The sequence below is a fragment of the Myiozetetes cayanensis genome, unplaced genomic scaffold (genome assembly GCF_022539395.1).
Source record: "Myiozetetes cayanensis isolate MyiCay16 unplaced genomic scaffold, myiCay2020 scf5-8, whole genome shotgun sequence".
In the NCBI taxonomy this organism is placed as follows: Eukaryota; Metazoa; Chordata; class Aves; order Passeriformes; family Tyrannidae; genus Myiozetetes; species Myiozetetes cayanensis.
In genome coordinates, this window is record NW_026087742.1 from 112,906,799 (window position 1) to 112,930,673 (window position 23,875).

At 43.7% G+C, this 23,875-nt stretch overlaps 1 protein-coding gene across 1 annotated transcript; it reads left to right on the forward strand.

The window, feature by feature from the left end:
• Nucleotides 1-1,884: 1,884 nt before the first annotated feature.
• On the forward strand, nt 1,885-23,367 carry TMPRSS2 (transmembrane serine protease 2). The gene is made up of 15 exons (XM_050332845.1): nt 1,885-1,991; nt 8,078-8,238; nt 9,498-9,568; nt 10,407-10,602; nt 10,878-10,961; nt 12,240-12,359; nt 13,670-13,799; nt 14,878-14,988; nt 15,853-15,896; nt 16,948-17,122; nt 18,658-18,833; nt 19,802-19,897; nt 20,540-20,682; nt 21,254-21,406; nt 21,619-23,367. The coding sequence occupies exons 3-15, from the start codon at nt 9,554-9,556 to the stop codon at nt 21,628-21,630; spliced, it is 1,455 nt and encodes a 484-aa protein (XP_050188802.1). The 5' UTR covers nt 1,885-1,991; nt 8,078-8,238; nt 9,498-9,553; the 3' UTR covers nt 21,631-23,367.
• The last annotated feature ends 508 nt before the right edge of the window (nt 23,368-23,875 follow it).

The window sequence follows — 23,875 nt, forward strand, 5'->3', positions numbered from 1 at the left end:
TTTTTATCATATCTCCCTTTCTCCTTATCTGTAGCCATTGTGCAAGACATTTGGGCAAATCCAAAGAGAGATCCAGAACACTCTAAACTCAAAAGAAATACCTCTTTGAAATATATATTGTTAGGTATCCTAATAACTAATAAGTGAGCTTTGTCTTAGAGAGGCACATGTGTGAATTTTGAAAGAAAAGAAATGTTCAGGTTCTCCTGTAGAACAGAACAGATCTTGGGGGATTTCTTCTTGTGGCCATGATGCCAAGTGACAATTTGGCAATTTGCAGGGCCATTTCTCTCCTCTTGATAGTGAAACTTAACAAGGAAACCTTATGACCAGGTACCCTGCTTCAAACCCAACATGCCTCTAAGCTCTGAAGGCCACTGACAGAGTTACTGCAGAATAAAGACAAGGACAAGCCACACAGGTGAGAGAACCACAGAAGGTGTCATTGCAGTGCGTTTTGGTTGTGACTTGGGACAATTTTACGTTTTCCACTTCAAATGAAATTTGAGGTCCAATTCCTGCAACTGAATCCACACTGGAAAAATTACCAAATCTCACTGATTCATTCTGGGAGCACATGAACTGAAATAGCCCTACAAATGGTGCAACTGGAAAGCCTAAGCTAAAGTTTAAAGCCAATACTGCTTATGTTTTAGTGCTAAAGGGCCTGAAGATCACTCGTTCTCTTTGACTAAACACACAGAGCTGGAAAAATACTGAAGGTATGATCTTATTGGTGCACTTGATGTAATTCCTCGATATGCATTTGAAAATACACACAAACCCCAGACACTTATCATGCCAAACTTGTGTACTTTGCCTTATCGGTAATCTCCATGCAGAGATGTTAAGCACAGCATTCAGCAATGCTGCAGCTAATTTGGAGCTGTTCTTAACAGTGAGTGGAATTTCTTCTTTTGCCGACTTACTTTTCCAGTATTACTCTAAAGTTTTGGGATATAAGTGGATTTTCTTTTGTTTGGTTGTTTTTTTTTGATGTGGAGCTCAGCTTCAGCAGAGAAAAAACTTCACTCCCTGTATCATAGAATATGCTGAATTGGACCTTCGAGTCCAACTCTTAGCCCTGCACAGGATCCCACCATCTGCCTGAGAGTATTGTCCAAGCACTTCTTGAACTCTGTCAGGCTTGGTGCTGTGACCACTGCCCTGGGGAGCCTGTTCCAGTGTCCAACCACCCTCTGGGGGAGGAACTTTTTCCTGATCTCCAACCTAAACCTCTGCAGTCCTGCTCCACAGGAGTTACCACGAGTCACCACACCGTTGCAAGTAACGCGACCACTGAGACCTCACAGTAATTTTCCAGAGTGCCCCGCTATTAAATGGTCCTAAAAACGCCGAAGAAAACGGAAGTCATTTCCCAAGGACCGGTATTTTACGAGCAACCTTTACCAGGCGCTGACCTGCCCTGTTCAGGGAAGTGCTGTGACTCCTGATTTACCTGAGACGGAGCCCAACAGGCACCGATGGGCGAGCGAAAAAAGAAAAAAAAAAAAAAAAAGGCAAACAAACGAACCCGCGGGTCCCTTTGATTGGAGCAGCAAAAACCAAACCCGATAGAGCATCGGGGTCTCACAAGGGAGGGGGGCACCGCCACCGTCTCCTCCTCCTCGGGGTGTCCCTTTGCTTCCATCCGGCTTGTTTGTTTCCCTCCGTGGGAGGAGGAGGAGGCAGAGGGCTGGGAGGAGGAGAGGGGGAGCCCCGGGGGTCGGAGGCCGGGAAGAGCTGTTGGGCTCCGTCCCCCGCCGGGGTCGCGGGGCGATGGAGGCGGGCGAAGGGCAGCGGGCAGCGCCTCCTCCCCGCCCGCCGCGGGAGGAAGGGGCCGGGCGGCGCATCCACCTGCCGGCACCTGCCCCTGCCCCTTCCCCGCTCCCTGACTCCTCCCCGGCCGCAGCGGCTGCTCCCGGCTCCGTGCTCCGCGTTTCCATCCCGTCCCGTCCCGTCCCGTCCCGCTCCGCCGGGAGCAGCCCCAGGTAAGCGCGGCCCCTTCGCCTCGCACGGGGCTCGTTCCCGACAGCCGAGCGGAGCCACCTCGGGCGGCTCCCGAGGGAAGGGAGCGGGGGAATCGCCATCCCGGCCGCTCCGAGGGGCGCCTGCTGGGTGGGTTTTTTTGGCTTTTAATTAAGGCGTTTCGGCTTCGCGGGCATGCGGAGCGACCCCGGCGGCGGAAAGACCCGTCCCGTGGGAGGCTCCGGGTGATAAAAAAGCGAACAGGGATGTAGCTCGCCCCTCTAAACGGTGCCCCCCCTCCATCCCCCCGGTGTTTTTCCTTGTCTCCCCCTCTCCGTAGCCGGGCTTCTCCGCTGGGAGATGCAGCGCGATAAAGTTGCGCTTCCCTGTGGGCAGCCGGTGTGTAAGGACAGCCGGGAGCTGAGCTCGCCCGGAGGAGTTAGGGTGGGTGTTGTGAGTTCAGAGGACACCGAGCAGGGGGGGGGGAAGGTGCGGAGGGCTCCGCGCACCTCTCCAGGTGGAGCTTGTCCGTGTCCTGCCGTGGTGATGGAAGGGCAGGAGGTGAGGCAGCTTTTTCAAGGTCACCGAGCGAGCAGTCGCTCACGGGGAGAGTAAACCCCGTTTTGAAGAGGTTCTGGGGCCTCTTCAGCGTGTATTAATGCCAATACTGGTTCTTTTTTTTTTTTTTTGCAAAAATTCTAATTTATGTTTAAAGTTGTCATAGTTCATCAAGTGATTTTGGAAGATCATTCTCACGTTGAGCCTTTGTCCTCAGTATCCCTGTTTGCCCTAAGTTACGCTAATGCCCTTAGGCCTTCACATTTCGGAAGAGTGACTTCTTTCAGGAGTTCTGTCACTGAAATTTCTGGGCCAAATCTTTGCAAGCTGAAACCAACCCCACTGCACGCCTCTCCTCAAGGTGGCTTTACGTTAGGAGCTTACCTGGCCCTCGAATTTCAACCTCGAGTTCCTGGGTGGGTGGGTGTCAGTGAATTTAAAGGGACCGTTCTCACATTGAGCCTTTGTCCTAAGTATCCTTGTTTGTCCTGAGTAAAGTGACACTAAAAAGCCTTTAGTGCTTTAGAAAGAGCCAAGGGAAGCAACTGGGATGATTTACGGTATTAGATGGGGAAAGATTTTTTACAGTATTTTGGATTTTTACACTGTTAGGTGGGGGAAGAGATGGACACTGTGTGTGGCACAAATGAATGAACTGAGAAGTGATTGCAATTGTGAATGTTGCCTACAAGTATCAACATAAATATAAAGCCAAAAGACAGGTGGACTAAGATAAAATTTGGTGTCAAAGTAGGACTTAACATGTCTTTTCTCCTTTCATTCTTAAAGTGTTAAAAATTATACTGGTTCATAGGACAATCAGCCTAGAGCAAATCACTCATGGCAGCCTAGCCTGAAATGGAAATAAGTTGAAACTGTGTTCCTGGATGTTGATGGAAAAACAAAATGACACAATATTCATAGAATTATTGAATCTGATGAGTTGGATGGGACTCATCAGGATCATCGAGTCCAACTCCTGGCGCTGCACGGGACCGTCCCCAGGAGTCGCACCACGTGCCTGAGAGTGTTGTCCAAACACTTCTTGAACTCAGACAGGCTTGGTGCTGTGACCACTGCCCTGGGGAGGCTGTTCCAGTGCCCAACCACCCTGTGGGTGAAGAACCTTTTCCTGATTCCAGGGTGCTGGTCAAAATACTTGTCTTGGAGTTGCCAGTCCTGAAGATATGGGCTTTTCCTCCTGTGTCAGTCCAGGGTTGGTCTGCAGGAGTGTTTCCAGTGCCACGATGGTAGCTCAGCAGTGTCTGTGCTACTGCAGCAATACTTCCCTCACATCTTGGATGCCTGGATCTCGAAACCTGTTTCTGGCAACACGAGCCTCCCCATGGAGTGAATTCAAACCTCCTGCCAGCAGATTTGCTTTTCATTCTTCTCTGCCATAGACCCATTAGAAATGGTTTGCAGCTTCTCAGGATCTGTAGTTCACAGGTTGAAAACAGCTGACCTGGACCGGATATCTAAATAAGTCTGATTTGTGAGCATTATTGGTTTTTATTTTTCTCCAGAGTGGGTAACTAGTGCTGCCATATTCATACAACGTACATTTGCAACCTGAATATGGTAAAAAGGTGTTCTTGAGAGCTTCATTTCCTTGTCAGCAACTTTCAGTGACGTAGACACTTGAGTTTTACTGCTGGAAGATAATAATAAAATATGAAGATAACAAGCAAATATGCTTCTTCCAGAGAATTATTTACTTCGGCCGGGGAAGAAGGGCAGAGGCAAACCTGGTTGGTTCTTCTGGGCTCTTGGTCCTTTCTGTTTCAGAAACTGGTGTTTTTGTAGGGTCTTCTGTCACTCATCATCCCCTCAGCCAGGCAACAGCATTTCAGCCTCCTTCCCCACCCTGCTGTTCCTAACAGAGACACGTGATGTACCCGTGATAGGCTGAGTTTCATGGCAGTGTCTGCTTTCAGAGAAGACAAATAGATGATTATTTGCGGTACAAATATGGCACTCTATAACTGCTTAAAGAGACTGCTACACTCAGGAGATTTTTAATGCCTTCTTTTTTTCTCATGTGGAAGTAGAATTAATCTTGGTTTCCTGGCCTCAGGAATACTGTTGTGGACTTCACTGCGCTGCTGCTGCTGGTGCTTATCAAGTTTTTTGACACCTGTTGATAAGTACCTTCTACAGTATAATGATATTTCGGGAGCTAATCTAGAATAGCTTCAAACCTGTTTCTCAGGGAGTGTGAGAATGCTGAGGTTTTATTTGTGGCAACCTTTCATGTAAATATTTACCGAGTCTCCTGTAGTTCTACCTCATAGGCACCCTGAGTAGAGATCGCCTCTATGGAGAAAGTTCTTGGAGGGCCAGGACATTGGAAGAACCTGATTTTGATGACTTTGAGACATTCAGTGAATTTGTCTTTGACCCCTTCCAGGGGATAAATTTTACCCTGTGGAGTAAATTATGAGGAGGCTTTTTAATCATCACAATAAGAATATTTAGTGCTACTTCCTGAAGTGTCAAGGAAATCTTGTTGATTAAATGAGATGAAAATCTTATTTACTTCCTCTCCTTTTTAATTTATGACTGGGTTTGTTTTAACCTTTCTATGCTTCAATTGCAAGTCATGATGACTTTTAGTACTGATTGTTCAATAGGAACCTTGACCTTGTTTCTTTCCTCTTGTCCGGCTAGCAAAGGGAAGAATTGTCCTGTTCTGTGAAGTTGCTCTGTGAAAAGATAATAAAAATTAATCTGTAATCATCTCCTTCCTTGTTTTCCCTCTTATTTTTTTTTTTATTGCCCCTCTAATGTTTCCTCCCCACCATCATATCATGGTTATGTTGTGTCTATGGTTATGCTACTGAAATTTCTGGGTGATCATAAAGTGGTTGGGAATAAAAAAAAAAAAAGAAAGCATATTTCCCTTCCAGCGTCATCAATGCCATAATTTGTTGGCTTGCCCTTTTTTAAGGTTGAGCTTTGCACTGAAATTACTCCTTTGCTATCTTAATGAGTTTCGTAAATTTGTTTATCTGGATAGTGGGAATTTTGTGGCTGTGACTCACTGTGTTAGGTTCAGGTAGAGTGTTTGGATGCTTTTATGATTCCTCCTTTTAGAAGCTGAGCTTGACTTCATTCATTTGGCTTTTGACTGTTCTGTTCTCTCCCTTCTTTCTTGTTTGCATGCGGTTGCTTTTACGTAGGTCCAACTGTGGAGAACTAGTTTGGTTTTCTTTGTTCTTTTTTTTTTTTTTTCCGAGTTGTTGACAACTATCATAGAGCTTAGCAAACAACTAATGTTGTTTCTGTCTCAGAAAATAGCACAAAATATGTATCGAAGCAATATGTAAATGCAGGAAGCAAACTGTTGCCAATGTGACTCTGGCTTCTTTGTCGAGGTTGAATTTACAGTGTTGAATTAGGATATCTGGAGGTACTTACTCCATCCTATTGGCTTGGGCTTGGAAACAGCCTGTGGTGATCTCCACATAAAAGCTTGTGGGAAGCAGTTAACACTTGTGAGATGGTTTGCACCAGGGAAGTCCCATCACTGTTTCTTGCGTGGAGCACCAGGGGAAAGGCCAGCAGGTCTGGTTTGATTGACAGAACTGTGCTTAAACCTTTAGGGTTTCATTGCCTTTCATTCTTTCTGTTGTCCCTTTGGGGTACTGGCTCCTGGCTAGTGAGGGGCACAGGCTGGATGATGCAGCCATGACATGATGGTGCTGTAAGGAGGCAAAAGTCGAGTCTTTCCCTTGCCCAAAAGTCATCAGGTGAGGGGCTTAGGAGAGATGTGGTGGTGACCACTTGGAGCTGAGCAGCACAACTCTGTGCTCAGTGCTTTGCCCATCCAGGGGACAGAGTGGCTGTCACTGGGGTAGGGAGGAGGACGAGCCTTTGGAGGACTAATTGTCCAGAAAGTCTGTTATTAGGTTAAGTAGCGTGTTATCAAATGCAGTGTGTTATCAAATGAAGTACAACTCTACTGCAGCTTTTACTTAAACACCTGATCAGCAGAAATCCATTGAAAAACTAAAAAACAAAACAGAAGTTATTTGGTTGAATTAGTTTTGAATTAATCTAACATTTTAAAATTTTGCATTGCTGTTTAGTTCCTTTGTTTGTTTGTTTGTTTGAGTTTTTTTTGTTGTGTGTTTGTTGTTTTTTTTTTTCATTTTGACAACTTTTACTGGAAATAATGATGTGTTTTTTTAAACTTAATGACCCATGGCATCACATTAATATTAACACTCCTAAGGCATATGTGAGAACAAGCTCAGATACTTCAAGCAGAAGCTGCCAGCTGTGAGGCAGTGCATTTTCCTGTATTCATCAGTGTACTGTGTCAGTGATGGCTTTTCACTCTCCTTATCTCCTGTCATTAGAAACAGTGGCTTTATTTCTGTGCTTTCAGAGTTACCAAAGAGAAACAATGCTCAGTTTTGGACATTTCTGTGTTGCTGGAGGTCCAGGTGCTGGTTCTTGCTCCACCCATACTGGCATAAACTGAAGTTTTTGAAATTCAAGGACTCGACTTTATATGACTGGAAGGTCCCCTTCATTGTTTGGGCTTATTTTTTTTCCAAAGCTAGAAGGTGTTAGCAAGCTGACCTACAGCCCTCTGGCACCCTGGGCCCTCTTTCTTACACCTTGAAAGCCTCTTTCTTGGTGGAATTTCATCCCCGTTTCCTTGCTCGGGATCTCTTGAAGTTTGTTTCTTCAGATGTACCCAGGAAAGTGCCGTTATAGCTCAGCAGACATCAGGAAGAATGACTGGCAGAGTGAATAGTTGTGCACTCCCACTAAACTCTTCTGCATCAGAGTGGGTTTATGATACTTTTACACGGGGCCTGTTTAAATTTATGTGATGTGTGAGGTGAGTTAAAGGCCAAAGTATTGGACTGAGATAAGACAGACCAGTCCCTTCTAGCTTTGTAGTTGTTGGGATGGGGAGTGTTTGACAGGTCAGTTTGTTTCTCCATGACCCACCTTCCTTATCTAAGAAGTTTTTGCAGTTCCCTCGATGTATTTGTAAATGATTTTGAAGTCGTAGGAGTGATGTGTGCTTAACAAAACTAGATTATACCATTATTGGATGCTGCACATTGATTTTTTTTTTTGCCTTAAATATTTGCAAACTAACAGGTTTGGTTTCATCTGGTTTTAAAACACTGGCAAGTGTGAATATGGAATACCATAAAAATTTATATGTACCTATGACTTCCCCGTATTTTTGTGGTGTGATAACTGTTATTAATCAGAATCTGGATGGAAAATAGGTTAATAAGTACTAAATTGGGAGTGATGGTTAAAAGGTAGTTAAGCAACAGAGATTTTTTCCCCTCAGTTCATTAAAAAAAAACCCTCAAACCAACCCTAAAAGCTGCCCCCTAAAAAGAGTGAGGGACACTTTTACTTGCCAATTTGCAAAGCCTTTCAAACGGTAATGTAAAAAATATTTGGTTGTGGTTTTTTTTGTTAATCATAGTACCTGTTGACTTACCTCAGAATCACCACTTCTGTCTGCTGTGACTAAACTTCCTAACACTTTTTTTTTTCCTCTCCTTTTCAGAGAACAAGGAACAAAAATATCCTCCTGCAACTCGTTAATTGTCCTCTAAGTCAGGGCAGAGCTGCACTTCCTGGCTGCTGTGAAGAGCTGGGTGAGAATGGATGCGACATAAAGCGAAGCAGAAGTCCTGAAGCCTTAGTCACCAATCTGATGGACTTACTGTAAGTAGGATTAAGGCTCGTTTCTTACCTGTCTGCCGTGCAGGCAAGTTCAACGGTGCATCGTTTACATTTTTCTCGCCATCACTAATAAGCAAATACTAGCCTCAGCCTCCCTAAACTGTCACAAAGTATTGGCACGCTCGAGGTGCCAAGCTGCTGTTGAAACCTGCTTCAAAGTCGTTTGCAGTTCAGTTTTGGGAGAGATGACACCTTGGTAGAGGTTCTAAAAACTGATCTTATGCTCTGGGCTGAATTATGTTGAGTCTTGGTGCAACTGCAGTGTGCCTGTGTGCAGGGTTCTGCTCTGCAACTTAGGGAAAAGTATTTCTCAGTGCATGACTGAGGCACTTCCTAGGCTCGTTTCCATGTGGAGTAACATGAGAAGATTCAGTAGATTACAGTATTTATTAAAATGATAGCTCATGGAGGTGTATAACGGCACCAGCAAACATTTTGTGTTTCTTGTGTCCGTGCTAATGGGTGGTTTTACTTAATGTTAATGTTTAACTTTAAAATAAACTGTTGTATGCTTGAAACACTGGACATAGCTCTTCTTTTTAACTCTTATTTTCAAAACTTCATGTTGGTATTGTTTCCCTGCTGTGCTTCTCTCCCTGTTTTTGATGCTGTGGCTACAACACACAGCCAAGAAAACAATTCCTTGCAACACGTAAGAAAAAAAATGTGGCTTGTGGGGCAGCGATCTGTTATCAAATGAGCTGAATTTGTATTTCCCGATGCTTTTCTCGTGTTCTTGTTTCTGTGTCGTAAACCTCAGAGTAAGTGTTACATGAGTAAGTGTTGAGAGAGGCAGGAGGACCTGAACTTGGTACTGACACCGTGTGGGTTGTTGCCAGGATATTCTTTTAACAGCGAGAGTGAGCACTGACTTAACCTTCTCAGTTTGTGTGGCGCTCGTGTTAATGAATAGTTGCCACTGTATAATCCTCAGGGTTGTGGTGAGAGGCTGTTGAGATCTGATTTCATGCTGCACCTTAATTTGTACCTTCTCTTCAAATACTTCCGTTTTCGTTTGGGTTTTTTTTTTTTGTTTTGTTTGGGTTTTTTTGTTTTGGTGTGGTTTTTTTTTTTTTTGTTTTGTTTTGTTTTGTTTTGTTTAGGTTTTCTTTTTATTTTACTCCCCCCCCCTCCAGATTTGGCATTTTTCCAAAGGGAAAACTGACAAGAAAGGTGGACAAAGATCTTCTGGTTGTGATTGTTTTCTTTTCTTTTTTTTTTTTTTTTTCTTTTGTGTATAGGTTCATGCTTTACTTCCAAACACTTGAATTGTTCCTGTACTGTTGACAAAGGAAAGATGACCTCTACTGTAGTAAGTAATCAGAATGTTCACAATATTCCTCTCTGATTTTTTTTTTCTTTTAATGATGTTTTATTTCTTTGTAAGTAACAGCCTCCTGAGTAATTTACTGATTAGTAAGTCTTTTAAAACATGGAATATTTGCTGTTTTCTGCAAAAAGGGAAAGAGACACCTGTGAGACAGGTGTAAGAAGCTTGAATTAATTAACATTTTAAGTGTTCAGATGCTTTTAGGAGAGAGTTATATTTTTAAAGCTTATTTTGGTGGGATAGGTTAGAATGGCTTCTAACTAGTTCTTAAAGCTCTTCCTGGATAAACATCCCACAACCTGTTGTAGGCCAGCGTGTTTCAGAAATAGCTTAGGTATACCTGGTGTTGTCACAGGACAAAATGGGGCAGTAAGCATTTATCCTAGACCTGGACAAAGGCTGTTACTTGTCAGCATTTCTTTCTGTGACAGAGCAGCCTAAAGCTGTCCTTGCTGTTTATTTCTACCCTGTCAGATGCTCCAGTCCAAGCGTTTGTGCCACCAGCTTGGAGGGCTGGGCTCAAGAATCCTTCTCAGGCTGAGTCGCTTTGGATCAGGAAACTGATCTTGTCTTACATTTTCCAGCCTCTCCCTGTGTTATTTTTATTATTCAGGCCGTGAGGTGTTAGGCATGTGCTGTAAATCCCTTCCTCCGTGTAAGCTGGAGTCACTAGTAAGTGTCTGTGTGTGGGGTGTATTTCTCCGTTGGCAGAGTTACTGAGTTAAGGTTCTGAGTGTGGATGGGTTTTGAAGCTTTTGTCCTAACTGATGTCTTGCCTCTTTTTGTTCCTTTTCCCCCCACCCTCAATGTCACCCTGTAGGGTCCACCGCCATACTACGAGAACCACGGCTTTCAGGCAGAACACATCTATCCTGCCCACCAGGCAGTGGGTGCTAATCCATATCCACAGTTCTTCTCCACAAATGCTCCCCCAGTGCCAAGCTATGTCCCAAGGGTCCACACCCACCAGTCCACCAGGCCAGTAGCACGTTCGTCCAGGAGATCGTGTGCATCGAGTAAGTTTTGTTGGGATTTCCTCCAGTTTCAGGCTTAAAATAACAGAGGGGATTTTCCCTTCCAGCTTGTGCATTGAAGGAGCCACCTCCCTGTGGATGAAGAAGTGATACCTGGGTGGGATGCTGGTGTAACTGGACATGGGTAATTTGAAGGAAGGATGGTGGAATGGAAAAAGGTGTCTGATTGTAATGTCAGGGAAAAATACTGTACTGATGGGTGGAAATTTCCTTATTTGTGAACCTAATTTCTCTCTTTCGCCTTGCTTTCCTTTCAGGTTTAAGGAAAACCATAATAATAATATTATCTGTTTTAATAGTCATTTGTTGTGCAATTGCTGCTTTCTTCATCTGGTATTTTGGTAAGTTTCGGGTTTTTTTTTTTACTTGTTTTGTTTTGAAATTAAAATGCATTAAGCTTTCAAAGTTAGAAGTATACATTCCCATCTTCCATTTCATACCAAATTAAGGACAGGCAAGTCTTAGTTGCTTATCTCCTGAGAGATGAACTAATGTTACTTTCTAACGGCTCAGTTTTGTTTGTGGGTTGTTTTTTTTTGTTCTTTCTCTTTTTAATGAACAATGCTGCTGCCTCTTCCCTTCCCCTTCATCAGGTAGGTACATTTTTGATCTTAAGCAGTGACAACTTTTTGACTGTTCAGAAGTGGTTTATTCAGGTGGCTCCTCTGGAAAATTCCCTCTATCTGCCAAGAGCTGGTGCAGGACAATTAGCAGAGAATACTCCACCTCTGGCAAGGGTTTTTGCACTGAGGGAGAGCTGGCACGTGACTGTGCGTGGCCAACACGTTCTGTGGTGCAGTTCCTTAGAGAAGTGGTGCATCAGTGTTGATGAACTCTGTCCCATGTTTAAACTTCACTTAATTTTAAGCAAAGGAAGGAGGTTGCATTAAATTTGTATACCTTAACTGCAGCAGTGTAAACGGTCAAGGTGTGATTTGGTTTGGTCAAGTGGGATCTCTCTCAGAGCAGAGGTCGTTTAAATCCATGTATTTGTTTCTGTGAGGCTTTTGCTTTGAAAGCGTGTAAACACTGCAGGAGCCCAGCCCTTCTCACCACCTTAAGCCGTACAATGGATGATACGTTCACCTTGGAAGTCATCCACAACTGGGGTGACCGAGCTCTAAACCTGGGCTGGAACAATTCTCTTCAGCTTAAGTGAAGTTTGACTCGTGCTGTCTTAATTTCCCTTTCAATGAAAGCCACTTTTCAAAAGAAATTAAAATCATTTTTTTACATATTTAGGAGCCTCTCCTTTCTCTTCTGCGTAGGAAAAGAGGAGGAGAGATCTATGTCCCTAATCATTACATTGGGGTTGGACTAGATGGTGTTTAAAGGTCCCTTCTAACCCAAACTATTCTCTGATTCTAAGAGAGTTCATTTAGAACTACTAGGATGACACTTTGTGTTCTTAGGGTTGTTTTTTTTACTCCCTTTGATTTATACAGGGTGAGTGTAATCTTCTTTTAAATGACAGCAGGAGTGTATAATTGGAGCACTCAGTTTTTTTCTTCCTCTTTAAAGTGTGATGCTTTGTCAGTGTAAAGCTGACTCTTTTTTGATAACTTAATTTTTCTTGCTCACTGATGTTCAACCTTAGGGCTGTTTCTCTCTCCCTGCAGTAGAGAATCACTGTCTGGGCTCCCTGATCGAGTGTGGTTCTTCAGGAGTGTGCGTGTCGCCCTCTCAGTGGTGTGATGGAGTGAGTGACTGCCCCAACGGGGAGGATGAAACCCGCTGTGGTGAGTGACATGCGTCGGGGGCTTGGGGAGGGGACCTGCAAAGAGTTTTGGAGCAACTGGCCTTGTGCAAAGCTTGCCTAAGTTACAACAGGACTGTTCGAGCCTAAGTTAAGCACCCTAAAATGGTTTAGGGTGCTTGAGTGCTCTGAAGGGGGTGTATCTAGATACTCAGTTTGTTTTCGGTCTAATTGAAAAGTGGAAAGAAAACGTCTGACTCAGGGATTGGAGGTGCCTCGACTTTGAGTCAGTTTTTTAAATATTACCTTTTAATTTGAGTAGGGCTTGTGCAAAACTGAGCGTAACATTGTCTCTGGAATGGACAGTCATTGTTGACTTCTCAGTAAACCTCGGGTGGTTACGTAAACCTGGTGGTCTTCAGTCACGCTTGTCTTTTTTCCCTATATTTTGCATTCCCGGTTCTCCCCATAACTCTTCAACTACTTCATAACTCCTCTGTGCTAGAAAGCCTGGCCTGATCATTGTTTCCAACTGAAAGGGTGCCAAGGGGGGAATCAAGAGAATGAAAAGGTGATGGTAGAAGGTGGAAACATCATTGATTTGTAGATTCCAATGGTGTGGTACCTTCTTCCTGGCACCTGTGCCGTGCTGGAAAACTGTTATTCTCTCTCTGTGAACTTTTATTCAGCACATGCCTCATGCAGGGTTAGCATTACTGGCATATGCTCTAAAGCTGTTCCTCTCCATTTGATTGAATAATGGGTTCTTGGAGGAGCTTGTTCAATCTGTTCTTTTGCTCGAGCTATTTTATATTAAATTCTTGTGCAAATAAATGCATAATGGGGCGTGGAATGCCAGAGCTAATTGCTCCTTGTTACATTCTTGCTCTACAAGTGCTTCTCTGAAGAAATTTGTTGTATTAAGATACAATATAAAGTATATTACAAGAGATTATATTTTATACACAGTGTGTGGTATATTAAGAAATATACTGCTGTGTAGGTAAAAGATAAGAAAACTATTGCAACCTTTCTCAGTGGTATTTCTCAGAATATGAAAGAGAACTTTGAGCATAAAAGGTGAAGATGAACAATGTCTTGTACACTTGCATTTTAAAACTGGTAGTTCTTTTAAACTGCCTTACACAGAAAGAACTAAACCGTTGCCATATTTTTGTCTCCTGGCTATTTACTCGTAATTTGAGTTGAAGGCAGCATTGAATTAACATCAGTTCATACATAGAAGTGAATATTATGGGCAACAATACTTTTTAAGTAGAGAAAGAACAGTACTATAGTGTGTGATGTTCTTGGTTTCTCCTTTTTTTCCCCCCTTTCTTCCTTTTCTGGCAGTTAGACTTTTTGGACCAAATTTCATCCTGCAAGTTTATTCCCCTGTCAGCAAATCCTGGTATCCTGTTTGTCAAGATGACTGGAATGATGACTATGGGAAGATTGCATGTAAAGACATGGGCTACAGTGTGTAAGTCCAACCTTCATCAGCCTTTGCACGTACATGGAAAGGTTAAAATTTCTCTCTTCCATTTCTAAAAGCGTGTGTCTGATCCAAAAACCACATGGGTCTGATGCTGTCAGTGGAGGCTGTTGCAGAATGAAAAGACTCTTACAGGAGCATGTAGTGACAGGACAAGGGGGAGTGGATTCAAACTGAGAGTGTGTAGGTTTAGATTAGATATTAGGAAAAAAATTCTCTCTAGGAGGGTGGTGAGGCCCTGGCACAGGTTGCCCAGAGAATTTGTGGATGCTCCATCCCTGGAATTGTCCGAGGCCAGGTTGGATGGTCCTCTGAGCAACCTGGGATAGTGGAAGGTGTCCCTGCCCATGGCAGAGTGGTTGGAACTGGATGATCTTTAAGATCCCTCCCAACCCAGACCTTTCTATGATTCTGTGATAAGATCACTGTAAACATTTGCGGCCCTGAGTGCTGCTCACATTCTCCCCATGTCACGCCACAGCCTAAATTCTTCTGTGGTTTAAATATTTGATGTTACCTCTCTTTGATACAGTTGGAAAATGCTGCCTTCTGTTGTGTGTGGAGCAATTGAGTGAATTTTTGAGGCTGGCAGAACTTGTGTGTTCCAGTTCCAGTCCAGTAGTTCCAACTCCAACCCAGCAGCAAGAAAACCTCATCTAGAAAACCTGCCAGAAGAACACTTGCTGCCCTTTTTGTTTTCCCACTGAAACGTGGATGTCACAATTTAGTGCACCTGGACTTTGCTTTGCTGTGTAAATGTACTGGCAAAGTACATTCACTTCATATTTCCCTGCTACACGAGGCTGAGCATTTCTGCTGTGCATATTGCATAAAAATACTTTTTTTTAACCTAGTAACTGTTTGATGGGAAATGGAACTTGACAAGTGTTTAAAGAATACGAGTCTCTGGCACTGTGCTGCACCATCAGGGTTCTGTGTTTACTTAAAAATAAAAATAAATATTTTTAGTGCTGTCATGTCAGAAGCTCCATATTGGCACAGCTTATTGCTACTTGTTGGAAAAACTGAAACTACTGAGTTTTATAATGGGCTTTCTGTTTTGCAGGGATACATATTACTACAGTCGTGGGGTAGTACCTGACGTCAGCTTTAAAAGCTACATGAAGCTGAACACGAGTGCTGGGAATATAGACTTGTACAAAAAGCTGTACAGCAGGTACCTTTGTCTAATACAAACCTCTTTCCTTTTACCAGGGGTCTGTTCAGCTGCTGTAAGAGTTGCAGGTTCTGCTTGCAGCATAATGCAAGAACATCTTTCAACAGGGCTTGTTAGAGGAAGACTTTGATTTTAATCTGATTGCAGCAACTGCTCTCCCTTCTGTTTAAAAACACAGCTGCCTTTTCTCCATCCTTCCTCTCATCTTTTAAAAGAAAAGATGTCCCTTCCTGTTCCTTCCTCGCTCTCTAGAAGGTTGCCATGTCAAAGGTAGTTATCTAAGGCTCTTTGACCATCAGCAGGAGTTTCTGTGTGGTGACAATAGCTACAAGCTGTAACAAATTCACAGCAGCTGGTACAGCTTTTTTTTTTTTTTTTTCAGTCACAAGGACACACACATCATGCAGAGAAATTGATCTTTCGCTGTGGAAAGTATCGTTTTTATCCTCATTAAACAAATCTGAAGTGTCTGGTTTCAAAACCTGTAGACTGCTGCTGTGCCTGGCAAACTTCCTGCGGCTCCCTTGTTTAGATGCTTCTACAACTGCCTCATAAATCAGCTGAGCTCTTTCTCATGCTGTTCTTCATCTCGCTCCTCAGTAGGTTTACAAAACCTTCTGTACTGGCATCTTCAGTCTTCCACATGACAGTTTTGGTGAATGCAAGAAATGGTGGAGGCCAGATGGTTGCTGGTAGGGTAGCTGGAGAGAGTGAAGAAAGGAGGGAACCCTCATCAGGAAGATGAGGCTGAAGGCAGGGCACGTAGCTGGAAAGGGTAGGAAGCAGCTGGAGGGTGGACTTTTCTCACCATTTCCTTCGCTGTGTGTGCCTGAGATCCTGTTTGGTTTTTTATTTCTCTTGCAGTGATTCCTGTGCCTCAGGAAATGTGGTTTCTCTGCGCTGCATAGGTGAGTCGCTGTGGTTTTAAAGCTTCTGCTGGTTCGTGCTTTGAAATGCTCTGGCTGGGAAACCCCTTTTGAATCTCCATAAATACCTGCTGTCTTTGGATGGGCAAATGATACAACTCTGGTTGCCAAGTTCCAAAAGGTTCAGTTTAAAGAGGCAGGGTGGGAAAGGAGGTGAGGAGGATGTTGGTTCCTCAGTTGCTTTGGTCTTTGCTGCCACTGGTTCCTTTAAATGACTTGCCTGCTCTGTATCCCTCACCCAGAGCTGTGGTGGGATGTCTGTGGCACCTTTGCTCTCCAACATTCAGCCATCGGGCAGGCAGTGCCTTCTTGGTGGTGATGGCTGAGTGAGGAGCCTCCTGGCTGTTGGCTGCTTTGTGGCACAGCACAGAATCACAGAATATCCTGACTTGGAAGGAACCCCCAGGGATCATCGAGTCCAACCCTTAGCCCTGCACAGGACCATCCCCAAGAGTCACACCATGTGCCCCAGAGTATCATCCAAACACTTCTTGAGCTCTGTCAGCCTTGGTGCTGTGACCACTGCCCTGGGGAGCCTGTTCAGTGCCCAACCAGCCTCTGGGTGAAGATATCCAACCCAAACCTCCCCTGACACATACTTCAGGCCATTCCCTGGGATCCTGTCCTTGGTCCCCACAGAGCAGAGATCAGTGCCTGCCCCTCCTCTTCCTCTCCCAAGGAAGTTGTAACTGCAGCGAGGCCTCCCCTCAGTCTCCTCTTCTCCAGATGAACACACCAAGTGCCCTCAGCTGCTCCTCACGGCTTCCCCTCAAGGCCCTTCACTGTTTTCATTGTCCTCCTTTGGACGCTCTCTAAGAGCTTCGTGTCTTCCTTACGTGGTGGTGACCAGAACTGGTGTGTGCCTCGCCAGAGATGCTTGAAAGGTGTTAACGACCCTCTGTTTTGTAGTTTGTGGTGAACCAAGGGCAGCAGCTGCCAAGTGATGCTTGCAATTTACTGGGGGGTGCTGTGGGAGAACCGGGATCCATCTTCCAGCTCTCTCTTTGACTGACACCCGTGACTGACTCCTCAGAGTGTGGCCTGTCCACCAAGAGCGCGAGCATCATGAACAGGATCGTGGGTGGCAGCGGGGCCGTGCTGGGGCAGTGGCCGTGGCAGGTCAGCCTGCACGTGGAGGGCACCCACGTCTGCGGGGGCTCCATCATCACCCGCCAGTGGATCGTGACGGCGGCACACTGCGTGGAAGGGTGAGCCCAGCCCCTCTCCCAGCTGCCCATCTCCCCTGCTGCGGGCTGAAATGTGTGAATTTACCTAAGCCTCCCGACTTTCTGCTTTAAAACTCGCCTGCAGGCGCGGGGTACGCAGCGTTTTGTCTGTGCAGCAGTGCGGGCTTGAGATATTGGGGCAAAATTTGTTCTGGCTGCGGGTCGTCTGTCTGCTTTCTGCAGGAAGAAAGCCTCATTTTACGTGTTAAAGGTGGAAATTAAATGAGATAGTGGTGTTGGGCGCAGATACCCACCCGATTTAAGATGTAAATTCAAGGCACCAAAATTAACACCAGGCAATACAATGTTTTTGTGAAGATGTTGAATTGAACTGTGAGAAAACCCTGAAAAAAATGGAAAAAAACTATTCCCAAACCCTCAAGCACCACAGTACTGTAGATATGATCAATTTGGAGATAGCTATACCATTTATTTCCTCATATCTTCGTGCCACAGGGTAGTAAAGTCCAAGTCAGTATTAAACGTGGATTTATACCTATCCAAGCAGCACTTTATGTAGCCATCAACAAGAAAAATAGCTGATGCTTTGTACATTTTTAACCTGTAAAAGAGAGTTGAGGGTGCTGTGGTACCTTGTGTACGGTGGCAGAGTATGTTTAAAAGGTGGCTGCTTCTGTTGGAGGGAAAACCCACAAAGCAAAACATTTTTAATGTTGGTTGGCTGGGAAAAATATCTTTGTCCTTAACCTTGAGGAAGGAATGTAAGTGTTTTTTTTTGTGTGGTGATCTTATCCCTTCTTTGTTGTATGATTTGAGCTCTGTAGTATGTAAAAGCTTTGGGAATAGCAATCAAGCTGTAGCTGGCACAAAGCTGGTTTTCAGTCTTGATTTGTTTTTTTTCTTTTTTGGAGGTGCGATGACTTGCCGGCACTCCTGCCTTGACAGTTCTCATAAAGGGAATTTTAACAACTAGGGGAAATTTTCTATTAAGCATTTGTAAACTGTGTTGGAGCACAAGAAGCTACTTAAATTACATCGAGCAAGCATGGTTAATGTTGAAAAAAAACCATCACCACCAAAACCAAGCAAAAAAAAAAAAAAACCCTGGCATTTTCTAGATAATGAAATTCCTTCACTAGATCATGCTTTTACTAATTTTGGCTTCTGCTTCCCCATGTGCTTTGGGTAGAACAGGTGAATGATACCACTGATACGTGAGACCTCAGAAATAACTCCTTGATCCCTCAGCCATGGAAATCAATAGACTGCAGTGTTACAGTCTCAGACTTAATTTGTTGTGCTGAGTGACATAAGGGGATGGACAATGATACTTAACCCATTTCGAAGATTTTTTGGATATATTTATGGAATTAGAGTCAAGCTTTCCTAAATTTGGATGTCTTGCAACTTGTTTATCTTGTTCTTCAGAACTGGTAGTCAAATGCATGCACATTCTTGTACACTTGACTACCATTCCTGAAGACAGTGTTTTGAAGGTCATAATCCATGTCTTGTTACCACAGAAGCAAACCTTCTAACCTTTCTTTTCTCTGCAGACGGTTTTCTGACCCACACAGCTGGAGGGTTTATGCTGGGATTCTGAATCAGGATGAGATGTTCTTCAGAAGTGGATACAGAGTGCAACTGATAATTTCCCATCCGGATTACGACACAGATTCTAAAGACAATGATGTTGCCCTTATGAAGTTGGAGTCACCACTGAGTTTTACTGGTATGTGTTGTGCCCTCCTTAAGGTAAAAATCCAGTGGCAATGAACACATCTTTTAAAACATCTGAGTTTCATTAAGAAATCCTTGTGGGTACTTACGGGAAGAACAGAAATTTGGGTACAGACAGCTTAGAGACAGGGTGGAGGTAAAGACTGAGGGCACAGCCTCTGATTTCCTAAGTAGGATTTATTATTTAAATCTGTTACATGTACAGGAGGTTTAGGCTCATGTCAGTAATGTACTTCTACCTTAGAATGGTGCTGAAGTATTGCCACTGCTATATGTGCCTTAGTGGAGCAGCTGATTTACAGTCTAAATCAGTTTAGGTCAAATGATGGTCAAAAAAACCCAGTACCAGAACCAAACATTATAAGAAGTTCCCTTCATAAACATAGAAGTAGATTGTTTTTGAGTTGCAGTTGCTTTTCCTGTACAAGTTCTTTGTATTTCAGTGCATGAACTTACTAGAAGTACTCTGGAAAGCAATTTTTGCTGTTGAGAGGAGGGAGAGTGTTCAACAGGTTTTTGTGCTGCACACCTCTTGTATATATATATAGGCACTGAATCCTGCTTGCAGTGAAATTATTTTCAGCAGAGTTTTGCAAAGAGAATGCAGAGCTGTCTGAAGTTTTTCCTCTTTTTTGTCCTCTGCTGACCTGAAGAGCTGGTGTTAATTGTTCTAGTTAGCCTGATTAATTGAGCTAGAACCTCTAACTGCTTGTTACTCGCTGTGAGGTGAAGATGAAGCAGATTTGAGGTGAGGATTAGACAGTCCTCAGGCAAAGGGCAGCTGGTAAACTTTCTGCTGCTGCCTGCAATTCGCAGTGTTGCTCACCTGCAAGGAAGGTAAAGTGCAGAGAAAATGTGTGTGTAAGTGGTGTTGGTGGTGCTGAGCTACTTCATCTGCATTTATTTTGAATTCTGTCTGCACATCTGGGATTACAGATGTCACTCTGTTTGTTTTTGCAGAAACTGTACGGCCAGTGTGCCTGCCAAATCCAGGAATGATGTTCGAGCCTAATCAGCAGTGCTGGATATCAGGGTGGGGAGCAGAGTACCAAGGAGGTAAAGAGTGGTTCTGGTCTTCCAAATAAATAGTCCTCTTCAACCTGTGAATAACCATTTCACGGGCTGATTGGGCAGTTTGCTCTGTTGATATGCTGTTTTTTCACCCCTTTTACAGTCCCCAGTATTTACCCAGGGCATTCTGTCTCAAAGCTAGTTGAGATCTGTTGCATTCAGCAGACTCCATAGGACCCTCGAATCAGTACTGGGGACCAGAAATATTCACCCAGGAAACAATTCTGTGCCCCTGCCAGCAGGGCCACCTCTCCTGTAACAAGGATTGCTGTGTGCCAAACCAGTCCTGTGGAGGTGGGAAAGGGCAGGAGCCCTTTTGTAAGAGTAAATTTGTAAGAATGGAAAAGGAAAAAAGGGAGGAAAGGTTTCTTTCAGTATCAGAAGGTACTGGGTGGGGAGGGGGCTGTTGAGGAAGCTGAGCACTGAATATGGGAATTGCTGGCAGCTGGTGCTGCACCCTGAAACTGTGGGGAGCTCCTCATCACCTCTTGCAGACTTCTTATATTTTAAAAGTCCATCCTGCTGCTTCTAGTAAGATTATTTCATCCTGCACAGTGCTGGCTGCTGGGATTTGTAGCAGCAACTTGACAAGTGATGCCTATGCTAATTTTGTCTTTTCAATTTCAGGCAAAACATCAAATAACTTGAATTATGTTGCGGTGCCCTTAATAGAACGTTCGAGGTGTAATTCTCTCTATATCTATAATGGCATGATTTTGCCTACCATGATCTGTGCTGGAAATTTAGCAGGAGGAGTCGATTCCTGTCAGGTAATTATTCCTAATTAGCACCTGATGTGGTCTCTCTCTCTCACACAAACAAATCCTATGCTCTGCCCTCAAAATTAAAAGTTGGCATAGAATTTGGTTGGTCTTCAGGTTCCTTTTGTGGTGCATCCCTTTAAAATCTTTTGTTTCATCTTCTGAGTGGCTGCCAGTTCTCACTAAATACCCGAGGAGGGTGAGGCAGTTCTTATTAATGCTTCAAGGATGGCTTGTTATCTGGTACTTGAAAGTTATCAAATGCTCTTCCTAATCACAGCATTATTAGCATTATTATGTTATTAATCACAGCAATAATGCTTGTGAACAGTCAATAATGCAGGTCTTACTCAGGGCTCTGGGCAAATGATTTTCATCCCTGTTGCAAGCAGACATCATTTAATGCCAGAATTGCCACCACATTTTGTTTTAGTGACTCCTTAAAATGGTGGTTAGCTTTTTTGTTTGTTTGTTTGTTTTTTTTTTTTTTTTTGCAAACTTAACCTGTATTCCCGCAGTGAAATGGATCTTATCTTTCCTGGTGGCCAGATGACTAATTAAATGCTTGTGTTCTGTGCAGGGTGACAGTGGAGGCCCACTAGTGACTAACAAAAACTCTGTGTGGTGGCTGGTTGGAGATACCAGCTGGGGAACTGGCTGTGCCACTCCCAATAAACCTGGAGTGTACGGGAATATGACTGTGTTTACAGAGTGGATTTACAGAAATATGCAGGTAAAATATCTGAATGTTTTTTTTTGTTTTTTGTTTTTTTTTTTTTAATTTTACATGTCCCAAATCCTGAAACATGATTTTATTTTAATAAATAAATAAATGGGACTTGTCTGCTCATTAAGCTGTTCTGTTGGGAAGCATCCAAGTAATTGATAAGACAGTTGATAAGAACTGGAACCTTTGATTTTTGTTTTGTTTTGTCTTTTAAACAGGCAAACAGATGATGACACGTCTGCCCTTGCTGATCGATGTTCCTGTGGACAAGAATAAATGAAGCCATGGGTGCCTGGGATATTTATTCACTTTGCAATTGATTTTTTTTTTTTTCCCTCTTTGAATTTTCTTTTTAAAAATGTCATGAAGGATTGCACACTTGGTTCTGTGCTGGCTACAGTGACTGATTGTAATCAGTGAAGGATTATCACAATGAGCACCTTTCTTCTCCTTGTGGTGCCTGGCAGAAAGTCATTCTGTCAACTGCTTGCTGAAATGTCTCTCTTTAGTTGAGTAACTTTCACTTGATAATCAGGTACAGGCTTATAATGGCAATTTAAATCACAATTTAATTTAAGATTTTCGTAGCAGGATGCTGAGACAGTTGGTTTAGTAGTTTTTAAATTAAATGTTAAATAATGTGAACGTTGAATCTCTGAGCTGCTGGTTGGCAATTTAAAAAGAAATTAATGTGTTTTTTTAGTGTAGAGTGGTTTGGGTAGGAAGGGACCTTAAAGCTCATCCAGTTCCAACCCCCTGCCACGTGCAGGGACACCTCCTACTAGACCAGGTTTCTCCAAGCCCTGTCCAACCTGGCCTTGGACTTCCAGGGATGAGGCAGCCACAGCTTCTCTGGGCAGCCTGTGCCAGGGCCTCCCCACCCTCACAGGGAAGAATTCCTTCCCAAAATCTAAACCTATCCTCTTTCAGTCTGACGTCACTACCCCTTGTCCTGTCTCTCCAGGCCCTTCTTCAAAGTCCCTCTCCAGCTCTCTTGTAGCCCCCTCTAGGTGCTGGAAGGGGCTCTAAGCTCTCCCTGGAGCCTTCTCTTCTCCAGGCTGAACAACCCCAGCCTGTCCTCTCAGCAGAGGTGCTCCAGCCTTGTGCAACCTTTGTGGCCTCCTCTGGACTCATTCCAGTGGGTCCCTGTTGGGGATCCCAGAGCTGGATGCAGCACTCTGGGTGGGGTCTCAGGAGAGCAGAGTAGAGTGTGAGGAGTATACATGAAGGGAAATTTTCATGCACTACAGTAGAGGCACAGGAAAAAAAAAACCAAACCTCTACATTCAGGTAGTTAAAAATCCTCAGGATCTCAGCGCAGCAGTCCCCCAAGTCAGATTGTCCCGTGTGAGGCCAGTGTGGCTGCCTCAGCCATTAAAAGTGCTGTTCTGCCTTAAAAGCTGCTCTGAACCCGAAAAAGGGAAAGCCCTGCCATCATTCTCTTTGTAGGCTGTGGAGAGGGATGTCAGGTGTGGAGAGGAATGTCAGGGTGATTGAGGTGAGTGAGGTGTCCCGGTGACAGGCCGTGCACATCGAGGTTGGCTCTTTGAACTCTCCCCGCTGTGAAAGGCGAAGGGCAAACTTCTTTCAGCAAGGCTGTGTTGCAAGACCTTGGGTTGCAGAGACTGGATGTTTTATACAAGGAAACACGGATCTGTGTTTCTGCGTAACCAGATGAACTACCTCATTTATTAAATTTGGCTTCTGATTCCTTAGAGCTCTCCTTTATATATCTGCCTCTATGTTTTTTAGCAAAACAATTAATATCTGAGTGCCACCTCAACTAGGATTTTGAAAGTAATTTATAATCATAGTACAAAGGATCAAAAAGCCATATCAAGTCACTTTGTTAAGAAGGATAAATCTTTATTGAATGAAATGACTCCACTAGTCTTGTTTTCTCTTTTGGTACTGAGATGTAATTATCTTACATGTAAACACTGCACCAAATAAATTTTTTTTTTTTTTTTACAAATAGTTTTCCTTAGTAGTGCTTTGTATCTGTTTGCTTGGATTTTTTGGAAGCAGTTGCTGGATTCAGTGTCTGAAGTGCTTTGGCAATATGATTTTAAAAACAAAAAACAAACAAACAAACAATAGAAAAACAACCCAAGAGAGGGTGATCCAAGAGATTGCTTTTATTCCAATGCTTCAGGTCCTTGAACAAACCTCAGGGAAAGAGAGCTGGATGTCCTGGAATGTTGAACGTGGCGGTTGGGTCTGGTGGAATCGCACTTGACTTGTGAAATCAAATTAAATAAGGAAGTTCGGCCTACAGGCAGTGGCTTGAGGGAGTCACACCCTGTTTTGTTACTGCATCTCACACTGCCTCAAGCAATGTGTACCTGCCTCTCTTCTCTGGGGGTGGGACAGGTGTTTTCAATAGCACATGTGCATCAAGTGCACCCTGGGGGATATCATGACACAGTCAGCGAGTTTAAAGTGCTTTCAAAGCAGAAATTAAATAAATTAAGT

Excerpts from the sequence above, each read along its gene's own strand:
- TMPRSS2 (XM_050332845.1), top strand. Across the intron at positions 12,360-13,669 it reads GGAGGATGAAACCCGCTGTG|TTAGACTTTTTGGACCAAAT; the intron begins GTGAGTGACATG and ends CTTTTCTGGCAG. Across the intron at positions 18,834-19,801 it reads GTCACCACTGAGTTTTACTG|AAACTGTACGGCCAGTGTGC; the intron begins GTATGTGTTGTG and ends TTGTTTTTGCAG.